The 22,050-nt window shown below is 41.7% G+C and overlaps 1 protein-coding gene across 1 annotated transcript in view; it reads right to left on the bottom strand.

Annotated features, from left to right (window-relative positions):
- Positions 1-18,236, bottom strand: part of LOC144511739 (LHFPL tetraspan subfamily member 5 protein-like) — a 124,465-nt gene extending 106,229 nt beyond the window's left edge. Inside the window, exon 1 of the mRNA XM_078241964.1 lies at positions 17,775-18,236. Within this exon, the coding sequence (XP_078098090.1) occupies positions 17,775-18,189 (415 nt within the window). The 5' untranslated portion in view covers positions 18,190-18,236. The remainder of the gene's footprint in view (positions 1-17,774) is intronic.
- Between the last annotated feature and the right edge of the window lie 3,814 nt (positions 18,237-22,050).

The following is a 22,050-nucleotide window of genomic DNA, read 5'->3' as shown; positions in this document are numbered from 1 at the left end:
AGAAAAAGGCCCCTCCACTGCTATCCTCTGTCTTCTATGGCTAAGCCAGTTCTCCACCCATCTAGCTAGCTCACCTTTTATCCCGTGAGATTTAACCTTTTGCACCAGCCTGCCATGAGGGACCTTGTCAAATGCTTTACTAAAATTCATATAGACGACATCCATGGCCCTTCCCTCGTCAATCGTTTTTGTCACCTCCTCAAAAAACTCAACCAAATTTGTGAGGCATGACCTCCCTCATACAAAACCATGCTGTCTATCGCTAATGAGATTATTCAAATGATACCTTCAAACATCCAGATGTGAACCTGTCGTGGGGATCCTGCACCCTCCCCCCCGGGGGCATAAAGTTGAGTATGGGGGGAGAGGGACATGACCAGGCAGTGCACTGGCAATGTCCTCCTGGCACTGCCCCAGCACTGGCTGGCACAGGCAGGTTGGCAACATGCCAACCTGACAGTGCCAACCATGCCAGGGTGGAGCCTACTGGGAGCCTCATGGGTGAGGGGGTGGATTCATTTATTTGTGGTGGTGGGGGGAGCAGACCTGGGGGCCTGGGATACCGGCGATAGCTGTTTGGGTGGGTGGGTGGGGGGGGGTTGGGAGAAGGAGTCCATTGTTTGTGATGTTTGGGGGCAAGTGGGGATGTGCTTGCATTGACTGTTCAGAAGGTTGGGGGGGGGGGGGGAGTCCTGGTTCGGATCACAGGGGGAGTGGGTGGGGTACAGTTACCGACTTTGATCATGGGAGGGGTGGGTGGTAATGAATGTCAGCTCCGATCTTGCTTTAAACATGGTGCCGCGATCTCAGCGCAGCCGGGCTTTGCTGGCGTGTTCAGGCCTCGCCCCTCTGCATGATGGCATTGTGGTTAGCACTGTTGCCTCACAGCGCTAGGGACCTGGATTTGATTCCTGGCTTGGGTCACTGTCTGTGCGGAGTTTGCACATTCTCCCTGTGTCTGTGTGGGTTTCCTCTGGGTGCTCCGGGTTCCTCCCACAGTCCAAAGGTGTGCAGGTTAGGTGCATTGGCCATGCTAAATTGCCCCTTAGTGTCCCGTGATGCATAGGTCAGTTGGGTAAACATGTGGGGTTATGGGGATAGGGCCTGGGTGGGATTGTTGGTGGTGCAGATGAGCTAAATGGCCTCCTTCTGCACTGTAGGGATTCTATGATTCTATTCTATGTATTTTTTGACAAAGTGTCATAAGGTCTGGAGAAAAACATACTCGATTGGGGGGGATGGAATTTTCCCGCCACTGGGGAATCATAGCGGGCAGGGGGGTGCGAACTATGCAAAGGTCCGTTGGCCACGGGTGGTATTTTCCAGTTTTGGGAGCGAGCTCGACCAGAACTTCCCGCCCACCATTTCTCTTGCTGGAACCAACACTGTCATTTTTTGGTAAGTTTTTGCCCAAAGAGTCTGCATCTGGATATTAATCAGTTAACTGAGCAAGCATAATGGTAAAATGTGAACTTGTCCATCTTGGCAAGAAAAATAGAAACGCAGCATTTATTCAAATGGGGAGATCATAAAACTGAGAGACATAGAAGGAGCTGGATGTCCTGGCCCATGAATCAAAAAAAGGTCAATATGCAGGTTCAACAAGTGATTAGAAAGGCAAATGAAATATTGGTGTTTATTACAAGAGGATTGGAATATAAAAGTAGGGATATTCTACTTTTATGGTAATCAAGTTAGAAACATGGCTGCGGGCTAAAAACATCCCCTTTCCATCTGAACATGGTATTAACTTTAATTAACAAGGTTGAAAAAAATTATTCCCTAACAATTAAGTCAACTTAAAAGGTACTTAAGAGTTGATTATACCAATACATTTCAAGTCACGCTCTCCACAAGTGACTTGTGTTCACTTCCTCACTAAAATGAAAGAAGACAAACCTAGTCATCCCTTTGTTCAATCGATGCTTTATGCTGAACCTGAGCATGCAATACGTGATCTGAAGATGATTAAGGCTGACAGTGAAGACCATGTTTCTAGGCAGCTCTACAGGGCCTTGGTGAGATCAGATCTGGAGCCTTGCGTGCAGTTTTGCACCCCTTATTTGAAAAAGAATATTTCTGCATTAGAAGCAGTTCACAAAGGCTTCAACTCAATAGAATTACTAGTGCCGAAGGAAGCCATCAGTCTATTGAGCCTGCAATGACAACAATCTAATGATGACCGTGAAACCATTGTTGATTGTTGTAAAAATCCACCTGGTTCACTAATGTCCTTAAGGGAAGGGAAATCTGCCATCCTTACCTGGTATGGCCTACCTGTGACTCCAAATCCACAGCAATGTGACTGACTCTTTGGTGCTCTCTGAAACCAACTCGGTTCAAGGGCAATTGGGGATGGGCAATAAATGCTGATGCAGCCCGTGATGCCCACATCCCATTAATGAATAAAGAAAAGCTACGGAAGAAAGCCACTTGTTAAAGCTGGAGAATGACATGACCTTTCGAATGACCATTCTTAAAATAAAACTAATAAAACAAAATAAAAATCTATGTGGATTTAATTCAGATCAAGAACACGTGTCCATATATTTTGTTGAGGGCTTTGTGTTTACTGAGGTACGGGACGTTAGGGCTACAGTGGAAACCATTTTCCATTTTGCGGTCTTCACTGTCAGCCTTAATCATCTTCAGATCACGTATTGCATGCTCAGGTTCAGCATAAAGCATCGATTGAACAAAGGGATGACTAGGTTTGTCTTCTTTCATTTTAGTGAGGAAGTGAACACAAGTCACTTGTGGAGAGCGTGACTTGAAATGTATTGGTATAATCAACTCTTAAGTACCTTTTAAGTTGACTTAATTGTTAGGGAATAATTTTTTTTAACCTTGTTAATTAAAGTTAATACTATGTTCAGATGGAAAGGGGATGTTTTTAGCCCGCAGCCATGTTTCTAACTTGATTACCATAACTTCTTGTTAAATTTTAAATATGTATCAAGGAATTTACAATGCACCATCTTCAGATTACTGCATATTAATACCAAATAGCTCAGAAGAGAGTAACTAGCCGCAACTCTACCACCGTGCCCACGCCGGAATCGGAGCGGGTGAGAGCCCGACAATGGAAATCTCCATTGACCTTTGACGGGAATTTCCAGTCTCGCTGAGCAAGGCCGTAAAATCCCACCCACAAGTAGGTCTGTTTGAGATATTTAGCTTTTCCCATCACTTAGTCTCGCATCTAGATCCAACACAAACCATTTTATCTTTTGGCACCAAACATGTATCTCCTTGTTACACTAAGAGACTATCCATTTGGTTTTTGATTGTTTCCACTAAATTCTATAATTACTGTATTTCTGGAAGTAAATAGGCTATTAAGTATGAAGTTATCACTCTAAGTTGCATTTAATTTGTATGTTCCTTAGTATTTCTTCTTCCCCCTGCTCCTTGCCATTGTTCTGTTCAATTGAAAGAAAAAACACAAGAAGCGTTTAATGGAGAAGAAGCAGTAAATTTATGCTTTGCTGATTAAATTCTCTAAAGGCAATGCTGGCTGTCTAAGGGTGTTGAACTAGGAATTGCTTTCTTTGACTAGATACAACAAGGTTTTTTTTTGGAAATCCTTCTGAATAAACTGCTCAATTATTCAAAAGTACTGTCCAATTCACCTCACCAAAGTTCAATAACCAATAAAATAGTGAAGAAAACCACCAGTCATTAAAAAATGTGCTTATTCTGAGATGTGTGAAAAAAAAGGATAATTTGTGATAATCACTTAAAAATCTGCATTCTTTCTTTAGAAAGTGACCATTATTCCTTATGGATCTTTATATTATATAAAGTATTTAAGCTCTTTTGAATTTTTCATACTGTTTGGATGAAGAATTTGCATCTTTCACATTTTTTAGGACAATCAGCAAGCATTTCAAAGTCAATGAATTTGTTTTTAAGTGTAACTAATATTGTTATATTAGCAGGGATGGCAACCAGCTTTCAAAATGCAAGTTTCACAAGCAGTAGTAAGATTAATCCCCAGTTAATTTGTTTGGTTAGTGTTGATTGTTGACCAGGACACTGAGAAAAGCCTTCGCTCTTCTTCAAATAGTGCCAGAGGATCTTTTACATCCATTGGTAATAGATGAGGCTTCATCTAAAAGACAGCACTTCTGATAGTTCAGTACTGCATTGAAGAGTAAGCCTAGATTATGCACTCAAACCATGGAATGGTGCTTGAACCCATAGCTTTCCAACTTTCGTGTAAGAACTAAGCTGACACTGAAAGGCCTTGAAAATTGGTATCATCCTATTTCAAAGAGATATTCCTGAAATCCTCAAATAACTTCAAAAATGGATAGAAGTTATTTTCACAAAATTAAATTTTAACTAACCAATTCTGGATTTACCCACCAAGGAATCAAGTTGATGCAACATAGTCTAAAACTGGCAGAAAATCTGATATTGAAGCTGAGGAGTCATTACTGGAAAGCATAACTATAACATCTACCATTTACATTTAGAGTGGTTTTGTAAAGGAACTGTGGTTGGAAAAATCGGACCACACTCAATATGCAAATGCTATATGCCGCGGAATGGTAACTGAATACTAACCTTTCAGAAATGGTCTATGAACTTGGGCAAAAGGTTGTTATGTTTCTGTCTGCCAAAAATAAGCGAAATGCATAAAGAGTAGTGACAAAATGTATAAATAGAAAACATGTATATTTCTTAAACTGTTTAAAGCAATGGAAGGTAAGGGCCAGAATTCTCCAGCCATTCATGCCCCATCATCACTGCTGCCAGCGAGAACGGAGAATTTGGTGCTCAGGCATATCTCCCGTTCATTGCAGCGGGACTGGAGAATTCCAGCCGCGACTGAGGTCGGAGAATGTGGCCCAAGATTTTTGAACAGATTTTGATACATGATCATATAAAAATGATAGCTCATTTCAATGAGATACAAAAAAATGCTCTTTATTGGCGATAGTTTCTTGGTGGAAAAAATTTCTCTGGACCTGTGTCATGTCTTTGGATAGACACCATGCACTAACCACATGGGTGTGCAGAGGAGGCACGCTTGGGTTCTTGTTATCTTTAAACAATTCAGTTCCCAGTGCCGCTCGTGCTTATGATTGCTAGCTCTCCAAAAAGGGCAGCAGGAATATTTGGTATCTGTGATGCTATTTAAAGATAATCTGCTCCTCTCGTAGCGAAGCTGCACTTTGGCAGGAATCCAGAAGGCAACTTCTGAAAATAGTAGGCCGAAGAGAAGCTCTATGAAGTAACCTGAGATACAGTATTGGAAGTCTTGGTGGAGAAGGTCCGCAGAAGAGAGAGATCCTCTTCCCATCAGGTGACAATAAAGGGTGCGCCGCTCTGGAGAAGTGTGCACAGAGGTAGCAAAGTTTATTTGCATTAGGAGCGACACTCCTAGGACATGGTTGCAATGCAGGGAAAAAGTTCATGACCTACCAGTTTTGGTAGGGTAAGGTTCCTATCTCTTGTCTCATCACTTTCTTGCATCACTCTGCACCATCTGAAGCCCCAGTTTTCATAGTCCCTTCCTCTCCTGATCACAGGCATTCTCCTCCATTCACTGCTTGATACTTCATCCCAACTCATTCTGCTTCTAATGCTACACTCTGCATCTTGTACATGCCCACTGTTACTGTCCTCATCTCATCACAACCCTACTATCCTTCACTCCAGCACTGCTATTCTACCTTGATGTGCACATCCTCAAGCATCTCACCAGGCTAAAACCAGCACTCTTTTTCTTCTTTGCTGCAGGGTCAAGTTTGTGAGTGCTAACAGCGAAAAGGTGAGAACAGGATGGTTTCTTTCCCAGTCAAGGAGTACATTATCCAGACCATGGACATAGGTTGCATCTGGGTGCAGGCAAGTGATCTGCTGAAGGATGTGTCCTTCAGTGTTCTTGGCTATTTTACACACTCACTGGAATTTTATTCAATTATCTAGAACAAAGTTTCAGCAGTCATCCATTCATCTCTTCTTCTCCCTGACACTAAATACGAATCCTGGTCCCTGTCTTTATTCCCATGTGAAAACAAATGTAGAGCATCCAAATGCTGAATCAGTCTCACTTGATCTTACTTTGGTAAGCACGAGCTCAGAGAATGGCACTGCCTACTTCACAGGATAGGCAGGAGGAGTTTGGACTAGGAGGTTCACTGTGCACTAGTGTGCGGCAGCATGGGCAAGGGGATGGAACAACCCAGAAAATAACTTGTCAGAAGAACGGCATTCAGATCATACCATGTAGCAGGCAACCAGCTTTGTGAATAATGCAGTGGAGCCCAGAATGAAAGAGCCACCGCCAGAGATTCCAACAGCTTTGCTGGAAAATCAGATTGCTATCGTTGTGGCTCCGGGGTTTAACATCTCCTCAGGGTTTCAATTGATGAAGGAAAGAATAAGGCAGGGCTGTGGTGGGCATGAATGCCTTCCAGAATATCAGAGCGCTCTCCACTTTGGTCTCATGAAGAGTGGTGACTGTGCAGCGAATGCAGCCTGCTGACAGTGACACTGGATCCACGGGAGAGGCTTAAGCTATCCCTTCTATTCCCCAGCCTTTGACCCAGTTCCATTTAATAGGTTCCACATAGCAGGCTAGCCCAGATCAGCTCAGCTGATGCTGAAACATAACAATCTGCAGCTTGGTCTTCAAGCACTGACTGTTTTCAAAGTCATCCAACATGGCCATCTCAAGTGTACTCCATGAAAGTTCAACCCTTCACCTCCCAGACTCCTGGGTAACCACCTTGTTAGAGCAGTAGAACAGATACAAAAGGGTAATTTCAGTAGAACATTAAGCCAGAACTTGCTGTTATAATAAAAGCACAGCTGATGGCTCACGTCATTATTTATTGGTAAAGGACACATCATCTTCAAATGAGGAGAAGGTAGATAAATGTGAATATCCAAAAGTTACTGTCCAAATTGCAACATTCCACTGGTTAGTTTCAGGAAAAGAATTGCATTATTCTTGTTGGCATTAGTTTAAAAGGAGTGAATGCTAATCTTAGTTCAAATCTTTGGATAAATCAACATGATTTCTACTGTAGTGCAAATTTGAGGAACTGTAAATTTACTGAGCATTTACATTCCCAAATATATAATGCATTGAAGAAGCCCATGAAATTACAAAAGTCGGCAAAAGCCAATTTGAGTGACATCTTATGTTTGTTTCTATGGGGCAGAGGTTTATGCCAAATTCAAATCTGGGCCACTGGTCCCATCAATAGATAAATGCCGGGAGGGGGTTGCTGGGGAGAAGGACAATATGATGGGACTATAGAGCACTCCACATAGAATCACAGAAACCCTATAGTGCAGAAGGGGGCCATTTGGCCCATCGAGCCTGCACCGACAACAATCCCACCCAGGCCCGATCCCCGTAACCCCATACATTTACCTGCTAATCCCACTAACCTACACATCCAGGGGCACTAAGGGGCAATTTAGCTTGGCCAATCAACCTAATCCATACATCTTTGGACCTGTTCCTTCTGGTTTCACAAAACATCTTTTCAAAAACTTTTACTTACCTTTTTGGTTGGTGGCCGTGCGCAAGGCGACATCCATGCACAGGAAACTCTAAGTGGAGCTTCCTCCTATCCCCGTCCATTTAACCACATCACCATGTCAACACGAGGGAAGCATTGGAATAGTGGTATTGTCACTGGACTAGTGATCCAGAGACCAGCGTAATGCTCTGGGGACCCAGGTTCGAATTCCACCACAGCAGATGGCGAAATTTGCACTTCATAAAAATCCGCAATTAGAAAGCCCACTGATGACCATGAAACCATTGTCAATTGTTGTAAAATCCCATCTGGTTCATTAATGTCCTTTTATGGAAAGAAATCCCACATCGGTCTGGCCTACATGTGACTCCAAATCCACACAACAATGTGGCTGACTCTTAAATGTCCTCCTAAATGGCTGAACCAGTGATGCCCAAATCCCATGAATAAAAAAATTCCTTCTGTTCCTTTCTCCCTCACATACTTATCAAAGCCTCTGTGCTATTCACCTTAGCTACCCATGGTACTGTGATGTCTGGTCCCTTAAAGGGGGTGATCTTCTGAAAGGGTCACATAACACAGGCTGACCAATCAAGAACTGAGTTGGAGCTTCACTCCAACCCGTCTGGGCTTGTCCTAGCAGTTAGATCCTAGAGTCATGTCTGGAAGCAAAATCTATGAATTTGCGTCACCCTATAAATAGTTGTTGTTCATTAATAAACATCTACAATTTGTTCTTAACTGGTGGAGCCAAGTTACTACAGTGCTGCAGTGAGTTTCATGTTCTAACCATTCTCTTGGTAAAAAGGTTTCTCCTAAATCACTGTTGAATTTATTGATGACCATCATATTTATGAACCCTGGTTCTGATCTCATTTGCAAATAGAAACATCTTAACATCTACCATATCAAAGTTCCCTAATTTAAAAAACCCACGTCTTTGCTTCTCTGGAGAAAAGAGTCCCTGTGTAGTATCTTTCCTGATGCATATAACCTCCCAGTTCTGGTATTATTCTAGTAAATCTTTAATTCATCTTGTCCAGTGCTTCTATGTGCTTTTTATAATAATATGTAACCCAGAACCCAGAACTGTTTTCAATACTTCAGGTGTATTCTACGTAGATTCTATACAGGCTTAACATAACGGGCAAAAATTTCTAATATTTACTCTAAGTGTTGGCTTTGGTGAGAAAAGCAGCATGCAACTTCCCGGATGCACAGCTGGCTTTGCTTGCCAGATAATGCAGGATTAAGAGTAGAAAAATGCTGCAGGCATCTCTGCCGCTGTAATGCTGGTGCAGGCAGTGCCAGGGCACCACCTGGGAATGCTCCTCTCCCTCTCCAGTGGCTCCACTTATCTCTGCACCCGCCCGGTGGGTTCCCTTTGACTGTTTCACGTTTTAAAATACTTGTGTCATGTTGGTGAGGGGGGACTTCTAAAAGTGGGGGGAATATCATAGAACAATCAAACCATAGAAAGAGTTTATAGAACCATAGAAAAGTTACAGCACAGAAACATGCCATTCATCCCATCTTGTTCATGCCAGCCAGAAGACACCCAGGTGCCCTTTCTAATCCCACCTTCCTGCACCTGGCACTTAAGGTGCAGATCCAATTACTTCTTAAAAGAGTTTATAGAACCATAGAATAGTCACAGCACAGAAGGAGGCCATTCAGCCCATCTTGTCCATATGGTGGGAAGCCCGCTAATCATATTAGAATTTATTAAAGTGTATTGAAATGAGGATCCCATTACTGGCGAGGTACAGGAAAAATCGGAATACGAGATCTCGCTGGCTAGAATCTTGTTTTCTGATTCTTGCGAGGTTTTGTGCCCATGTTGCCATTTACACTCATGGCAAATGCTGGTGTAACATTGCACCCAACATCTCTGCTTTTCAATTGTATCCATTTGGAAATGAACCCAAGTTCTACGTTTCCTTTATCTTATGGCTATATCTTGATTAACCCATCTTGCTACTTTTAGGGATTTGTGAATCCCCAAATCTTTGTTTCACTACCCCTTCAGATACTTATTTTTCAACGATTGTATGGCTGCCTTACACTTCTAACCAATACGTACCACCTGGCATTTATTCATATTGAAGTTCTTTTGCCAGTGCCGTGCTGTTCAAATTGGTGATGCTGTTCCAATGTGATGAGTCTTAAAGAAATGTAACACACTATTGCAGAGAAAAGGATACTTGTCTGGAATTGTATCGAACTAGCCAAGTTGTCCAACAAATCGTTCATCCTGTTATTATTGTTAAATATAACAAACAATTTTCTTTGTCACCTGCAGATTTTGCTAAAAATGGTTATTGCTATTACATGCCTCAAGCATGTGACCACTCTTGTTTGACGAAACATTATTGCTGATTGGGGGAAAGTAGTTAGATGACCATAGAATGCTATTTTGACTGTAATTATATAGAGATATGATAAGGTGCATCTGATTGTCATAATAATTACAGACTTAAACCACTGGTATTGTACCGAATAACTGTGTTTAACAACATTTACGTAACAAGGCAAAATATTTGGTTTCCTTTCTCTATTTAATCAAATCAGACTTTTTCTTTTAAGCTCTTGCACGTGCAGCATTCGTTTAACAGATAACTACCACTGATTGAAGAATCAATAACAATTGGACTTTGACTCTGATATCAAGGATATAGAGGATTATTAGAACAGAATGTTATACCACATGGGACTGTTACAAACATACGAAATAGGAGCAGAAGTAGGCCATTTGGCCCCCCGAGCCTGCTCCTCCATTCAATAAGATCATGGTCGATTTGGTTGTGTTTCGAGTTCCACATTCCCATCTAGCCCTGATAATCTTTAATTTCCTTGTCCACCATGAATCCATCTACCTCTGCTTAAAAATACCCAATGAACCCACTTCCACTGCCTCCTGAGGCAGATAGTTCCAAAGTTGCACAACCTTCTGAGAGAAAAACGTTCTCCTCATCTCTATCCTAAATGGGTGAACCCTAATTTTAAAAATAGTATATGTTATTTCTGTTACCCATAAGAGGAAATATTCTTTCCATGACCACCTTGTCAAGACCATTCAGGATCTTGTATACTTCAATCAAGTCACCTTTTATTCTTCAAAACTACAGTGGAAACAAGCCTAGCCTGTCCATCCTCTCTTCATAAGACAACCCACTCATTCCAGGTATCAATCTTGTAAACTCCTCTGAACCACCTCGAATGCATTTACATTCTTACTTTAATAAGGAAACCAAAATTGTGCACAGTATTTGAAATGTGGTCTCACCAATGCTCTGTGTAACTTAAGCATAACATCCTACATTTATATTCAATTCCTCTGATAATAAATGAATAGTGTTCCATTATCATTTTTTCTTACATGCTATATCTGCATAACTAGCTTTTGTGACTCATGCAATCAAACACCTAGATCCCTCTGCATCTCAGAATTCTGTAGTCCTTCTCTGTTGATGCAATACTCTGCTTTTTTATTCTTCCTGCCAAAGTAAACAACTTCACATATTCCCACATTATACTCCATATTCCAGATGTTTGCCCACTCACTCAATCTCTCTATATCTGACTGCAAATCTTTTGTCTTCTTCTCAAGATACAGGCAGCCGATACCAAACAGGTATCAGAGTGTGGCGACTCGGGAATTTTCACAGTAACATCATTGCAGTGTTAATGTAAGCCTACTTGTGACACTAATAAGCAAACTTAACTTAAATCTTTATTTGTGTCATCTACAAATTTAGTCACCATGCCTTGGCTCCCCTCATCTAAATCATTGATATGAAGTTGAGATTGCAACATAGACCCTTAAAGGACTCTAATTGTCTCATCCTGAAAATCAGACCAAGTCCAACTCATGCATACTCTGTTTTATGCCGGCCAGCCAATCTTCAATCGATGCCAATATGATACACCTACACCATGAGCTTTTAGTTTTTGCAATGACTTTTGATGTGGCACCTTATCAGATGCCTTTTGGAAATCCAAATACAGTACATTTACAGGCTTCCCTTTATCCAGAGCACATTACTCATTCAAAGAACTCCGATAAATTGGTTAAACAAAATTTCCCTTTCACAAAACCAGCTGATTCTTCCTAATTACCTTGTGTTTTGCTAAGTGTCCAGCTATAATCTCTTTAATGATTAATTTTAATACTTTCTCCACAGCAGACAACAAGCTAACTGGCCTACAGTTTTCTGGCCATTTCCCTTCTTGCTACTTTCCAGTCTGATGGAACCTTTCCAGAATCTAGGGAGTTTGGAAAACTAACATGAATGCATCTACAATGTCATCAGCCACCTCTTTTAAGACCCTAGAATGAAGTTTATGTGGACCCAGAGACTTGTCAATGCCAGCCCGCAGCCTCATCAGTTTTCTCAGAGGCAGAGACTAGACAATTGTGTCAAGTGGATTTAGGTATGTATTTAACAATGAAGAATACAAAAAGATACAAGGATCTTGGCAAAATCTCGCCTGTACAACCCTGTAGGATAGTGACATATTAGGAGGTGGGTGGTGTTGAAATTTGCAACATAAGCCCCATGCCATATTTTGAAAAGGATGCAGTTCACCCAGTAGATGTGACTGGTGATATACTTAATTGGACAGTGCAAACTCTCTTAAGAGCAGTGCTTAAAAAGTAACAGCTAATCATTTAAGAAAATTCTAATAATTGTTTACAATGCTCAGTGGAAGCAGCACTAATTGCTTTGAGAGGGAATATTTGGAGCTTTTGCTGCAGACAATGCATCAAATGAGCTGGTCCTGTTTAGGGCTGTTGGTCACCCTCCTGTAAAAGTATGCTTATGTGCTGCAAAGACCAGAAGTTACCTATCAAATCATTGAAGTCACCCAGCTCACTTCCTCTGTTGATAAGTGAGGAATAACTTTGGTGCTTGAAGGAGCTCACCTTGTAGAACCTTGTAGAAGGTGAGTCATCCTCTCCACACATTTCTCAAGGGGCTTATCAAGTATGCAACCACTTGAATGTTGAAACTTTGACAGTCTTTGAGAGGCACCATCTTAAGCATTGTGTACACTTTTAGCTTTTCGCAATGCTGTTTGAGCCCAAGCTATGATGTATGGTTTGGCTAGTGTTTTAGGGGATGGCCAAAGAACATAAAAGAAACAGATGCTGAGGTAGCCACCATTGTGTTGTCTGTGCAGAGATCAATTCCATTCAAGAGATTAAAGCCGGAGGTTTATTTTGGATGTACATTGTACAGGTTGCAATCCCCAACTGTCAGCAGCCTGTGGAGTCGTGGAGAGATCATGTGACTGTCCTCTTAAAGGGGCCATTCCACACACAGTAATTCCCTGAATACACAACATTCCTCCCCCTTTATTTCTAAGGTCCCATCCCTGTTCCCCAACCCCACTCCCCGATCAATCACGGAGGTGTATGTACATAGCATCACCAATTTGGGTACACATTAGGCTATGCAACTGGGCTAAACTGGGCTAAATGCAACAGATCAATAGGAGAGGCCATCAGGAGGCTGACAACCTCACTGGTTGTATCCATCGCTCGGGCATGTTGCTAGATATTTCTTCCTTTGGAGAGGTCGTGGTATCATTCCCAATAGGGGAATTGGTAGCACTAATAAGATCACCAGTCCTTTTGGGCTTGTCTGCCGCTCCAGTAGTAGTAGGTCCAATGTCAAGAACTAGAGAGGGTGATTTGTCTCGAGGTGGATCAGGCAAGCCACTGTGGCAGCAGCAACTGGTCAGCATGGTGTCTCCAAACCAGTTCATCCTCAGTTTGGACCATGTTTGATACGGGGCCAGTTTGAGCCAAGACAATTGCAGATATCCACTTTTCCTGGGTAGTATAGCTATGTGCCAACACTCACTCCCCTTGGTGAAACAAGCATCATTTAGCACTCATTTGTCTCCTGGGTATTTCCGACTGTTGGTTTCACTCTACTATCACCGATATCTCTTAGGGTATTAACAGATCAAATGTCATTCGCAACTTTCTCTTCATGATTCGCAACGTTGGTGAACTCTGTGTAGTCGCATGTGCAGTAATCCTGTAAAATGCCAAAAAGCTATTGAGACGTTGGGTTAACGAGTCTTGGTCTTGAGAAGCTTTCACTGCATGTTTCAGGGATTGCACAAATTGTTCAGCTAACCCATTAGTAGCTGGGTGACAGGATGCTGATTTGATATGTTGGGTACTATTCCCCTTGAGGTAATCTTCAAATTCTTGGGACGTTAACTGTGGCGCATTGTCACTGACAATTTGTTCTGGCTTGTCAAACCTTGCGAAGATCTCCAGTTTCTCAATGGTTTTCTCCATGTTGGTGGATTTCATTATGACTCTTTCTGGCCACTTACAGTGTGCATCGACTATGACCAAGACCATATATCCCTCTACTGGACCGGCAAAATCAATATGTAGGAATGGTGTGGCATTTTGAGCCATTTGCGTGGGTGAAGGAGCGACAATGGTGGTGAGTTCCTCACGCGAGCATATGACTTGCATTGTTCCACTTTTTCTTCTACTTGGCCATCCAGACCTGGCCACCAAAAGTAACTCCAAGCAAGTACCTTCATCCGGACCATGACAGGATGCCTTTCATGTAGTTACTCCAACAGCTTCTGGTGTAAATTTGGAGGGATGATTCCCCACAACAACCAATCGCCTTGGACTGTTTACTCTAACTTCCATGACACCTATGGTTTTAGATCTGGATGCATTCCTGCTATCCTCCCTTTCAACACCATATCTAGTACTTTCCCCATCATGGGATTGTTGCTGGTATGTTGCTGGTCTTGTGATGCTCTCACTGGTGCATTATCTGTGAGGGAAAAATGGAAAATGTTGGGAACACTGCTCGATGGTACACTGCCAGCAGGCCAGGGCAACTGCGATAATGCATCTGCATTAGTATGGCCCTCTGACTGTCGGTACTTTATTTTGTAGGAATGTGCTGACAAGATGAGGGACCTTCATTGCGATCTACTAGTGGTGAGTGACAGTATCCCTTTACATGGCCCGAAGATGGTCATCAATGTTCAGTGATCTATTAATAGGGTGAAATGTCAGGTACTGATGGAACTTCCAGACTCCAAAGACGATATCAATGCTTGCTTCTCCAATTGAGCATAGTTAGATTTGGCACTTGTCAGAGTGCGGGAAGTAAAATCGATTGGTCTGTCCTTGGCTGAAGGCAAAATGTCTGAGATGACTGCCCCTACTCCATAGGGGGAAGCATGTTGCAATGGCAGTTTTGGGTAAAAATGAACGAAGACTTTGGACTTCTGAAAAGCATCCTTCACTGACTGTGTGTAGAATGCAATTCTTCCCTCTTCATGAAGGTCATGATGTTTATATGAAGAGCCTTATTGGCCACACGAGTACTCATGTGATTCTTTGCTTCAAAGGGTCCCTGCTATCTGGTGGCGGTTTTGAGTCTTGAAGAGTTGAAGCTTCCTTTCCATGGGGTTAGCTATTGCTTGTAAACAACAGCTGTCATATCCCTCATGTATACACTGCAGGCTGCTATATGTGGCAGATATCTTTGGGTTGACTTCAAGGGATGCAGTTGAACTGAACAAAGGTTGTTCAGTTCTATGGAACAATCATTCTTAATGTTGATGTTATTGCACAAATCATGGTGAACAGATCACACAACTCTGGGCTACATGTTTTGAGAAGTGAAGATGTCCAAGCACAAGCCTCATATTAATAGATATAGTTGAAATACCTTAAGCACATGTGTTTGTTGGTTCCATATAAGTTAACTTTCTGAAACAAAAACAGAAAATTCTGGACAATCTCAACGGGTCTGACAGCATCTGTTGATGAGAGAGGATCGAGCGAACATTTCAGTTCTTGATGACCCTTCATCAGAGCTTTATTCTCTCCCCACAGATGCTGTCAGACCTGCTGAGATTTTCCAGCATTTTCTGTTTTTGTTTCAGATTCCAGCATCCACAGTATTTTGCTTTTATCTTGCTGTTAACTTTCTGATCTTGATTATGGTAGCATGTTAAGAATCCAGGATACCTATTCCACATATTTCAAAGAGGCAGTGTAAAAGCTAATGTTATGAAAGAATAAGGAAGAAAGGTATTGAGAAAGGGGAAAAAGAACTAAACATTAGTGCTGAAATGGAGTTCTTCCCAGCAAATTCAGTTAATGCCTTGTGAGAATTGTAACTAACACAGAAATATCCTGCAAACATTTTTTAAGCGGAATGTTTGAGGACACTCATGCATCCACTTAATTTTGTGGGCAGAACATTGCCCTCAATATCATAAAAACTTGGACTGAAAATTTTATTGTGAGAATTGAGGCACCGTGTTCTGGCAATGCAGATCCATGAATTGCTCTGATTGGGAAATCAGGTACAGCACACATGCAAAGTCATTTTACCAGTAATATTGTGTGTCTCAAGACTTATCCTTTAGTGTCTGCTGTGTCTAAACTCTCCACAATTGCAGAATCAAAATGTATTTTGATTATTAACTACATTGGCTGCAGAATGGAGCAGTACAAATTCACAATGCAATTTTGTATGAGTATTGATAGTTTAAGACAAGAACTTTAAAGGAAAGTGTGTTTTCTTCCATTTATCCCAACTTGAATTATTATTTTATGTCAGGTCGGATACGACTGCAGTCCATTTGATTCCTTTTTCTAATTCTACATGCATGAATTTCTGTATCTTTGATCTAATTTGTTTTATCCAAAGGTTTATTTACCTGCACACAGCATGTGTAAATGTGTAAAAGTAGAGGAATTCCTGCAGAGTTAATGGTCCCTAAGTTGCCATGCTCTGCTATTTTCTCTGGCAAAGCTTTAGAGAATTCAAAAGCTACAATAGGATTGTGTATATTTCCATTCTGTGCACAGTTTCTCCTCAAAATTGGTGCACAGGAAAGAGTATTGTTTCGAATACTGTTGTGGTGTGCTGGAAATAGTTTTATTTTTATCTGTACTTGTATTTACTTAATTCTGATGCAACTATGCTCTTGTCAATGAGTGTAGAAATCTTGTAGAATGATTCCAATGATGAGTATTCTTGTAATGGGAGAATGGGATTGAAATACAATGTAGGACTTCTTTGAATGACACAAAACCACCAAAGCCTAGCTTGTGATCACAAACAATAGTTTACAGTATATTTTGATTTTAAAAAAAAATAAAGTTGATCCCCAGACATGAGAGCCTATAAAGTTGAGACAAAATGTAGTGAACTGCCCAGCACAGATTTTCATTAGCCCACGGTGGTACAATGGTTAGCATTGTTGCCTCACAGCGCCAGGGACCCAGGTTCAATTCCGGCCTCAGGTCACTATCTGTGTGGAGTTTGCACATTCTCCCCGTGTCTACGTGGGTTTCATCTGGATGCTCCAGCTTCCTCCCACAGTCCAAAGATGTGAGGGTTAGGTTGATTGGCCATGCTAAATTAACCCTAGTGTCAGGGGGATTAGCAGGGTAAATATGAGAGTTTACGGGAATAGGGCCTAGGTGGGATTGTGGTCGGTGCAGACTGGATGGACTGAATAGCCTCCTTCTGCACTGTAGGGATTCTATTCTATGATTAGTTGTGTAGTTTTGAAGGTAATTAGAATATCAAAAAGTTTGTTGGTGCTAACTGTTAGATTCCAATTTTATTGGAATGAGCATTAATGGGAAAAGTCAGTAATTATATTAGGCACAGAAGTAATGGCCTTAAGAGAAATACTGGTGTTTGAAGGATTATCTATTGACATATTAGAGAAATGCATCTGCCCAGGCCATGTCAATCTGACAGTTTAACAGAATCAGCTGACTAAAATAGGAACAATTGGCATGTAGCCGGTGACTTTAAACCTGTAAACTGATCTAGGAGTTTGGGTGACATTTTCAAACCGTGTTGTGTCAATAAATTACTGCCAAGGAAACTTCCTACCATAGATCTTACAGCACTGAGACACAACAAACTTTCAGTAAACATACGCTGGCAGTTAAGGATGAAAAGTTGTTGTGAAATAAATCACAAAATTGGCGGAAGCGATCCTGGACGAGTTGACCGTTTGGACAGGGCACCTTCTGAAATAGTCAAGTAACAGGGGTGGAGGGAAGGCAGTGAGGAGCTCCCAGCGAAAAAGGCGATCTTAGATAAACTGGAAAGGCGGAGAAAAGAAGCTCTGGTTTTAATTAGGAAGGCTCATTACCTTGTAATATTTAGTAATTGGATTGCAGTCCGGACGGGGGTGGGAGAGGGGGAAGGAGTTAGCAGTACTGGAACTTACCTGATGCAAGTTGCATCCAGGCGCAGACTTTATACACCGTGGCGGAGTTGCAAAAGAAAAAGAGACTGAAGCAAACAAGGCAGCCAATGATCAGAAGCATGGAGATGCCAACGAAGAACATGGCAGTTTTGAAGGCTCCCGAGGGGATGGAGCCGAAATCCAGGGCACTTCCCTTGCAGATCAACTCTCGGGTGAGTCCGTTGCCGATACAATAATGAAAGAGTCCAAAATAGCCAGCCTGGGGCGTGTTGATGCTATCTCCAATCCAATAAGGCTGGATAAAAATGACCACAGTGATAATAGCAAAACAAATAGTGAAAATAGCCCAGAGGACACCTATAGCTCTGGAATTCCTCATATAATTGGTGTGATAGATCTTGGCAGCCTCTTGGGCCGGGATCATTTTGTCCCCCATTCTTAAAACAGAGAAGGGTCTTAACCAGTGCTTTGCTCCTGTTCCGTCTCTCTCCCTCTCCTCTTGATGCGGATAGTCGTCACCTAAGATGCTTTCTCGCTGGCTTTTTCTTGAGTCATGTTGCTAAGGAAACGAAAAGCTGGGCTTGAACGAGATACAAATAAATGGTGCCGTCTCGACCTGTGCTCTTGTCTCGGGATGCAGCTGAATTGCCCTGCTCCGGTGTTGTGTTCTCTGGGGCTGGGGAGGGGGGAGAGAAGCTTTCTACAACTGGCAGTTCCAGCACCGTGGACAGCGGCTTCATCTGAACAGAGTTTTGAGGCTGACGCGAAATTGACGCACAGACGTGGCTCCCAAAGCAGACTTCGGGAAGTCTGGCTTATTAAAAAGGCAATAGCCTTCCTTTGTGAAAGTATCACTGTTTTCTCCAATTAGCGGTGGAGCCCGACAAGGAGTAAGCCGAAGAACGCTTTCTTTCCTGAAATGTAATTTCCAAGTGTGGTTTGTGGTGGGTCCCACTGATGCCAAGCTTACGTTTTTGTTTTATTTATTAGTGTCACAAGTAGGCTCACGCTAACACTGCAATGAACTTAGTGTGAAAACCCCCTAGTCGCCACGCTCCGGCGCCTGTCCAAGTACACTGAGGGGCAATTTAGCATGGCCAGTGCACTTATCCAGGACTGTGGGAGGAAACTGGAGGAAACTCACACAGACACGGGGAGAATGTGCACACTCCACGCAGACAGTGACCTAAGCTGGAAATTGAACCTGGGTCCCTGGCGCCATGAGGCAGCAGTGCTAACCACTGTGCTGCCCATGATAAAAGGGGTGGGGCAATATGCAGTACAATATAAATGAGAATAATTTTGGAGGAAATGAATGTATTCCGACACACAATATGATTATGCATTTTTGTGGAACCCACTGATATGACAATTGCCGTTTAAAGGTATTTCTTCTTCAGACAAAGGCATGCATTTCAAATGCCCAGCCACAATGGTAACTTTTTAGAATAAATATCACCTATCAGCATTTGAAAAAAGCTTATTTTTGAATGAAAAATTCACGACATATATGGATAGAATAGATGTGGGGAAGATTTTCCATCAGTAGGAGAGACAAGGATCCGAGGGCACAGCCTCAGAGTAAAGGGACCACTCTTTAGAACCAAGATGAGGAGGAATTTCTTCAACCAGAGGGTGGTGAATCTATGGAATTCACTGTCACAGAAGGCTCTGGAGGCTAGGTTATTGAGTGTGTTTAAGATAGCAATAGATAGTTCTTGATTGGTAAGGGGACCAAAGGTTACAGGGAAAAGGCAGGAGAATGGGGTTGAGAAATTTATCAGCCATGATTGAATGATGGAATAGGCTCAATGGGCCGAATGACCTTATTTTGGTCTTATATCAGTAATAGATTCTATGATTCTAAGATTTCTCAAAAATTATGAAGTGTGCAGTTCTTCAGCGTCAACGTGAGAAACAAAATCAAATAGAAACAAAAGTCACGAAAAACTGAACAAAATCTATCTCAGCTAATTTTCTGGCTTCATATTCAATGCCTGCCAAAATTACAGTTTGGAAGCTTGGGAGTGTGTTCCGCATTAAAAAAAAATTTGAACTAAGCAGTTCCACAACAACATAACAAAGTCAATTGTTAATATATTTTGAAATTGTGAGCCTAACTGCAGTGGTTTGTTGGGTATAGCAGTTTTAAATCTTGAACATTATTTTGAACCTACAAACAAATAAGATGATTCAAATAAACATCAAAATCATGAATAGTTAGGTAACTGCTTTTCTCTGCATCGACTTTGCTCTCTGCATCTACCATCAGGGTTTTACAATCTGGAGCGATCAGTCACTGCAGTAAATGCTGTGGTCAATACTTTGAAGTTTGAAGACTTATACTGTGCTGGTAACAATCATGTCTTGTAATGTACTAACACCGATACAGTGGCTGTTGGAGAGACCTGATAATGTTATCACTTTACTAGTATATGGATTCAGAAGGATCACCCCTCTCCTCTTCTATGTGTCTCTGCAGTTGATATCAAGAACAAATATTTTACCAGAGACTCATTATAATCCATGCATCTTTTGCTGCTTTTTCTTTCTTCTGTGTAACTGCTTCAGATGTACCTTTCTCTATTATGTCAACTATCAAATGCTTTTCTTTCAAAAGCAGTACAATAAAAGCAGCAAACTTCATAAAGGGAATCTATATTCTACTGACTTTCTTATTCTTCTTGATGTACAGTCATATAATTGAATGAAAATTTGGTAAGTACAAACTATTTTCAATAAAATTTGAAGCATGAGCTGTATCACACAGCTTCTTAATTTTCTCCCACAATGTAAGCATTGCCTTAATTCTTGATAGTGTCTGGAGAAGGGCAGCATGGTGGCACAATGCTTAGTTCTGCTGCTTCACAGGTCAGTGGACCTTTGTTCAATCCCTGGCTTGGGTCACTGTCTGTGCAGAGTCTGCATGTTCTCCCCGTGTCTGCATGGGTTTCTTCTGGGTGCTCTGCTTTCCTCCCACAGTCTGAAAGACTTGTTGGTTAGGTGCATTGGCCATGCTAAATTTTCCCTCAGTGTACCTGAACAGCAGCCGGAGTGTGGCGACTAGGGGATTTTCACAATAACTTCATTACTTATGATACTAATAAATAAACTTTAAACTTAGAATGATATCTTAGAAATCCCATCCAACTGTTCTAAATGTGACCGCATCAGTGGCAGCAGCTCACTCTGGGATGTCTTCTGCATTTGACAAGGTTTTTCTTAAGGTGCTTTACCTAATCACTTTTCTCCCCACCTCTCCTCTTCCGAAGCACATTGTTTCATTTTTGTATACATTTCCACTGGTGCTGGGTGCTCCCCACTACCTCAGCAATATTTGGTTTATTTGGTCATGATGAGAGATGGGAATTGAAATTAAGTGCAATCCATTCCACACATATACATATCAAGCAACTGTTATTATATAGCAATTGGGGTGCAAATGTTAGCTTGTTTTCTCCTCCTAAATCCAGTGATTGCTGATGTTAACTTGAACACCCCTGCACCAGATAAGATCAGCATGGTAAAAGGTTCTGAAAGCATTCGATGGTTGGTCCTGATTTGAATCATACCATTTTGTGCATACATTCTCGGAAGAACCAGAGATTACTTAGTCCAGTGTAGCCCCATTTCTTATTCCTTTCTCCATACAATCTGGATGTAGTAAACCTATGGGGATAATTTTTCTGACATGATGCTCTCAGTGGACAGTCTAATCCACCAAGAACACAAATTCAAAATTCAGGTGTATTATCATCGGTGGGATTTTATTTTTAAGTGGAACACATTCCCATGTTTCCAATCTGTAAATTTGGTGGGCTTTGATGGTACAAAGCCATAATTTTAGCTGAGACAGATTTTGTTCAGCTTTTCATGATTTTTGTTTTTAGTTGATTTCACATCTCATGTTGATACTGAAAAACTGCACACTTCACAATGTTTGAGAAATATTACTGACACATGTCATGCTTTCTTCTTTCTAGAATAAACTTTCTTCCAAATACCGATAAATGATATTTATTCTAAAAAGTTATCATAATAGTTCAGTTGTGGGCAGCACGGTGGCTAGCACTGCTGCCTCACAGTGCCAGGGATCTGGGTTCAATTCCGGCCTCGGGTCACTGTCTGTGTGGAGTTTGCACATTCTCCATGTGTCTGCATAGGTTTCCTCTGGGTGCTCCGGTTTCCTCCCACAGTCCAAAGATTTGCGGGTTAGGTTGATTGGTCATGATAAATTGACTCTAGTGTCAGGGGATTAGCAGGGTAAATATGTGGGGTTACAGTGATAGGGCCTGGA

This window comes from Mustelus asterias, chromosome 25 (assembly GCF_964213995.1).
Source record: "Mustelus asterias chromosome 25, sMusAst1.hap1.1, whole genome shotgun sequence".
NCBI lineage: Eukaryota > Metazoa > Chordata > Chondrichthyes > Carcharhiniformes > Triakidae > Mustelus > Mustelus asterias.
The sequence above is the reverse complement of the archived record's forward strand: the minus strand, read 5'-3'. Positions and strand labels throughout refer to the sequence as shown.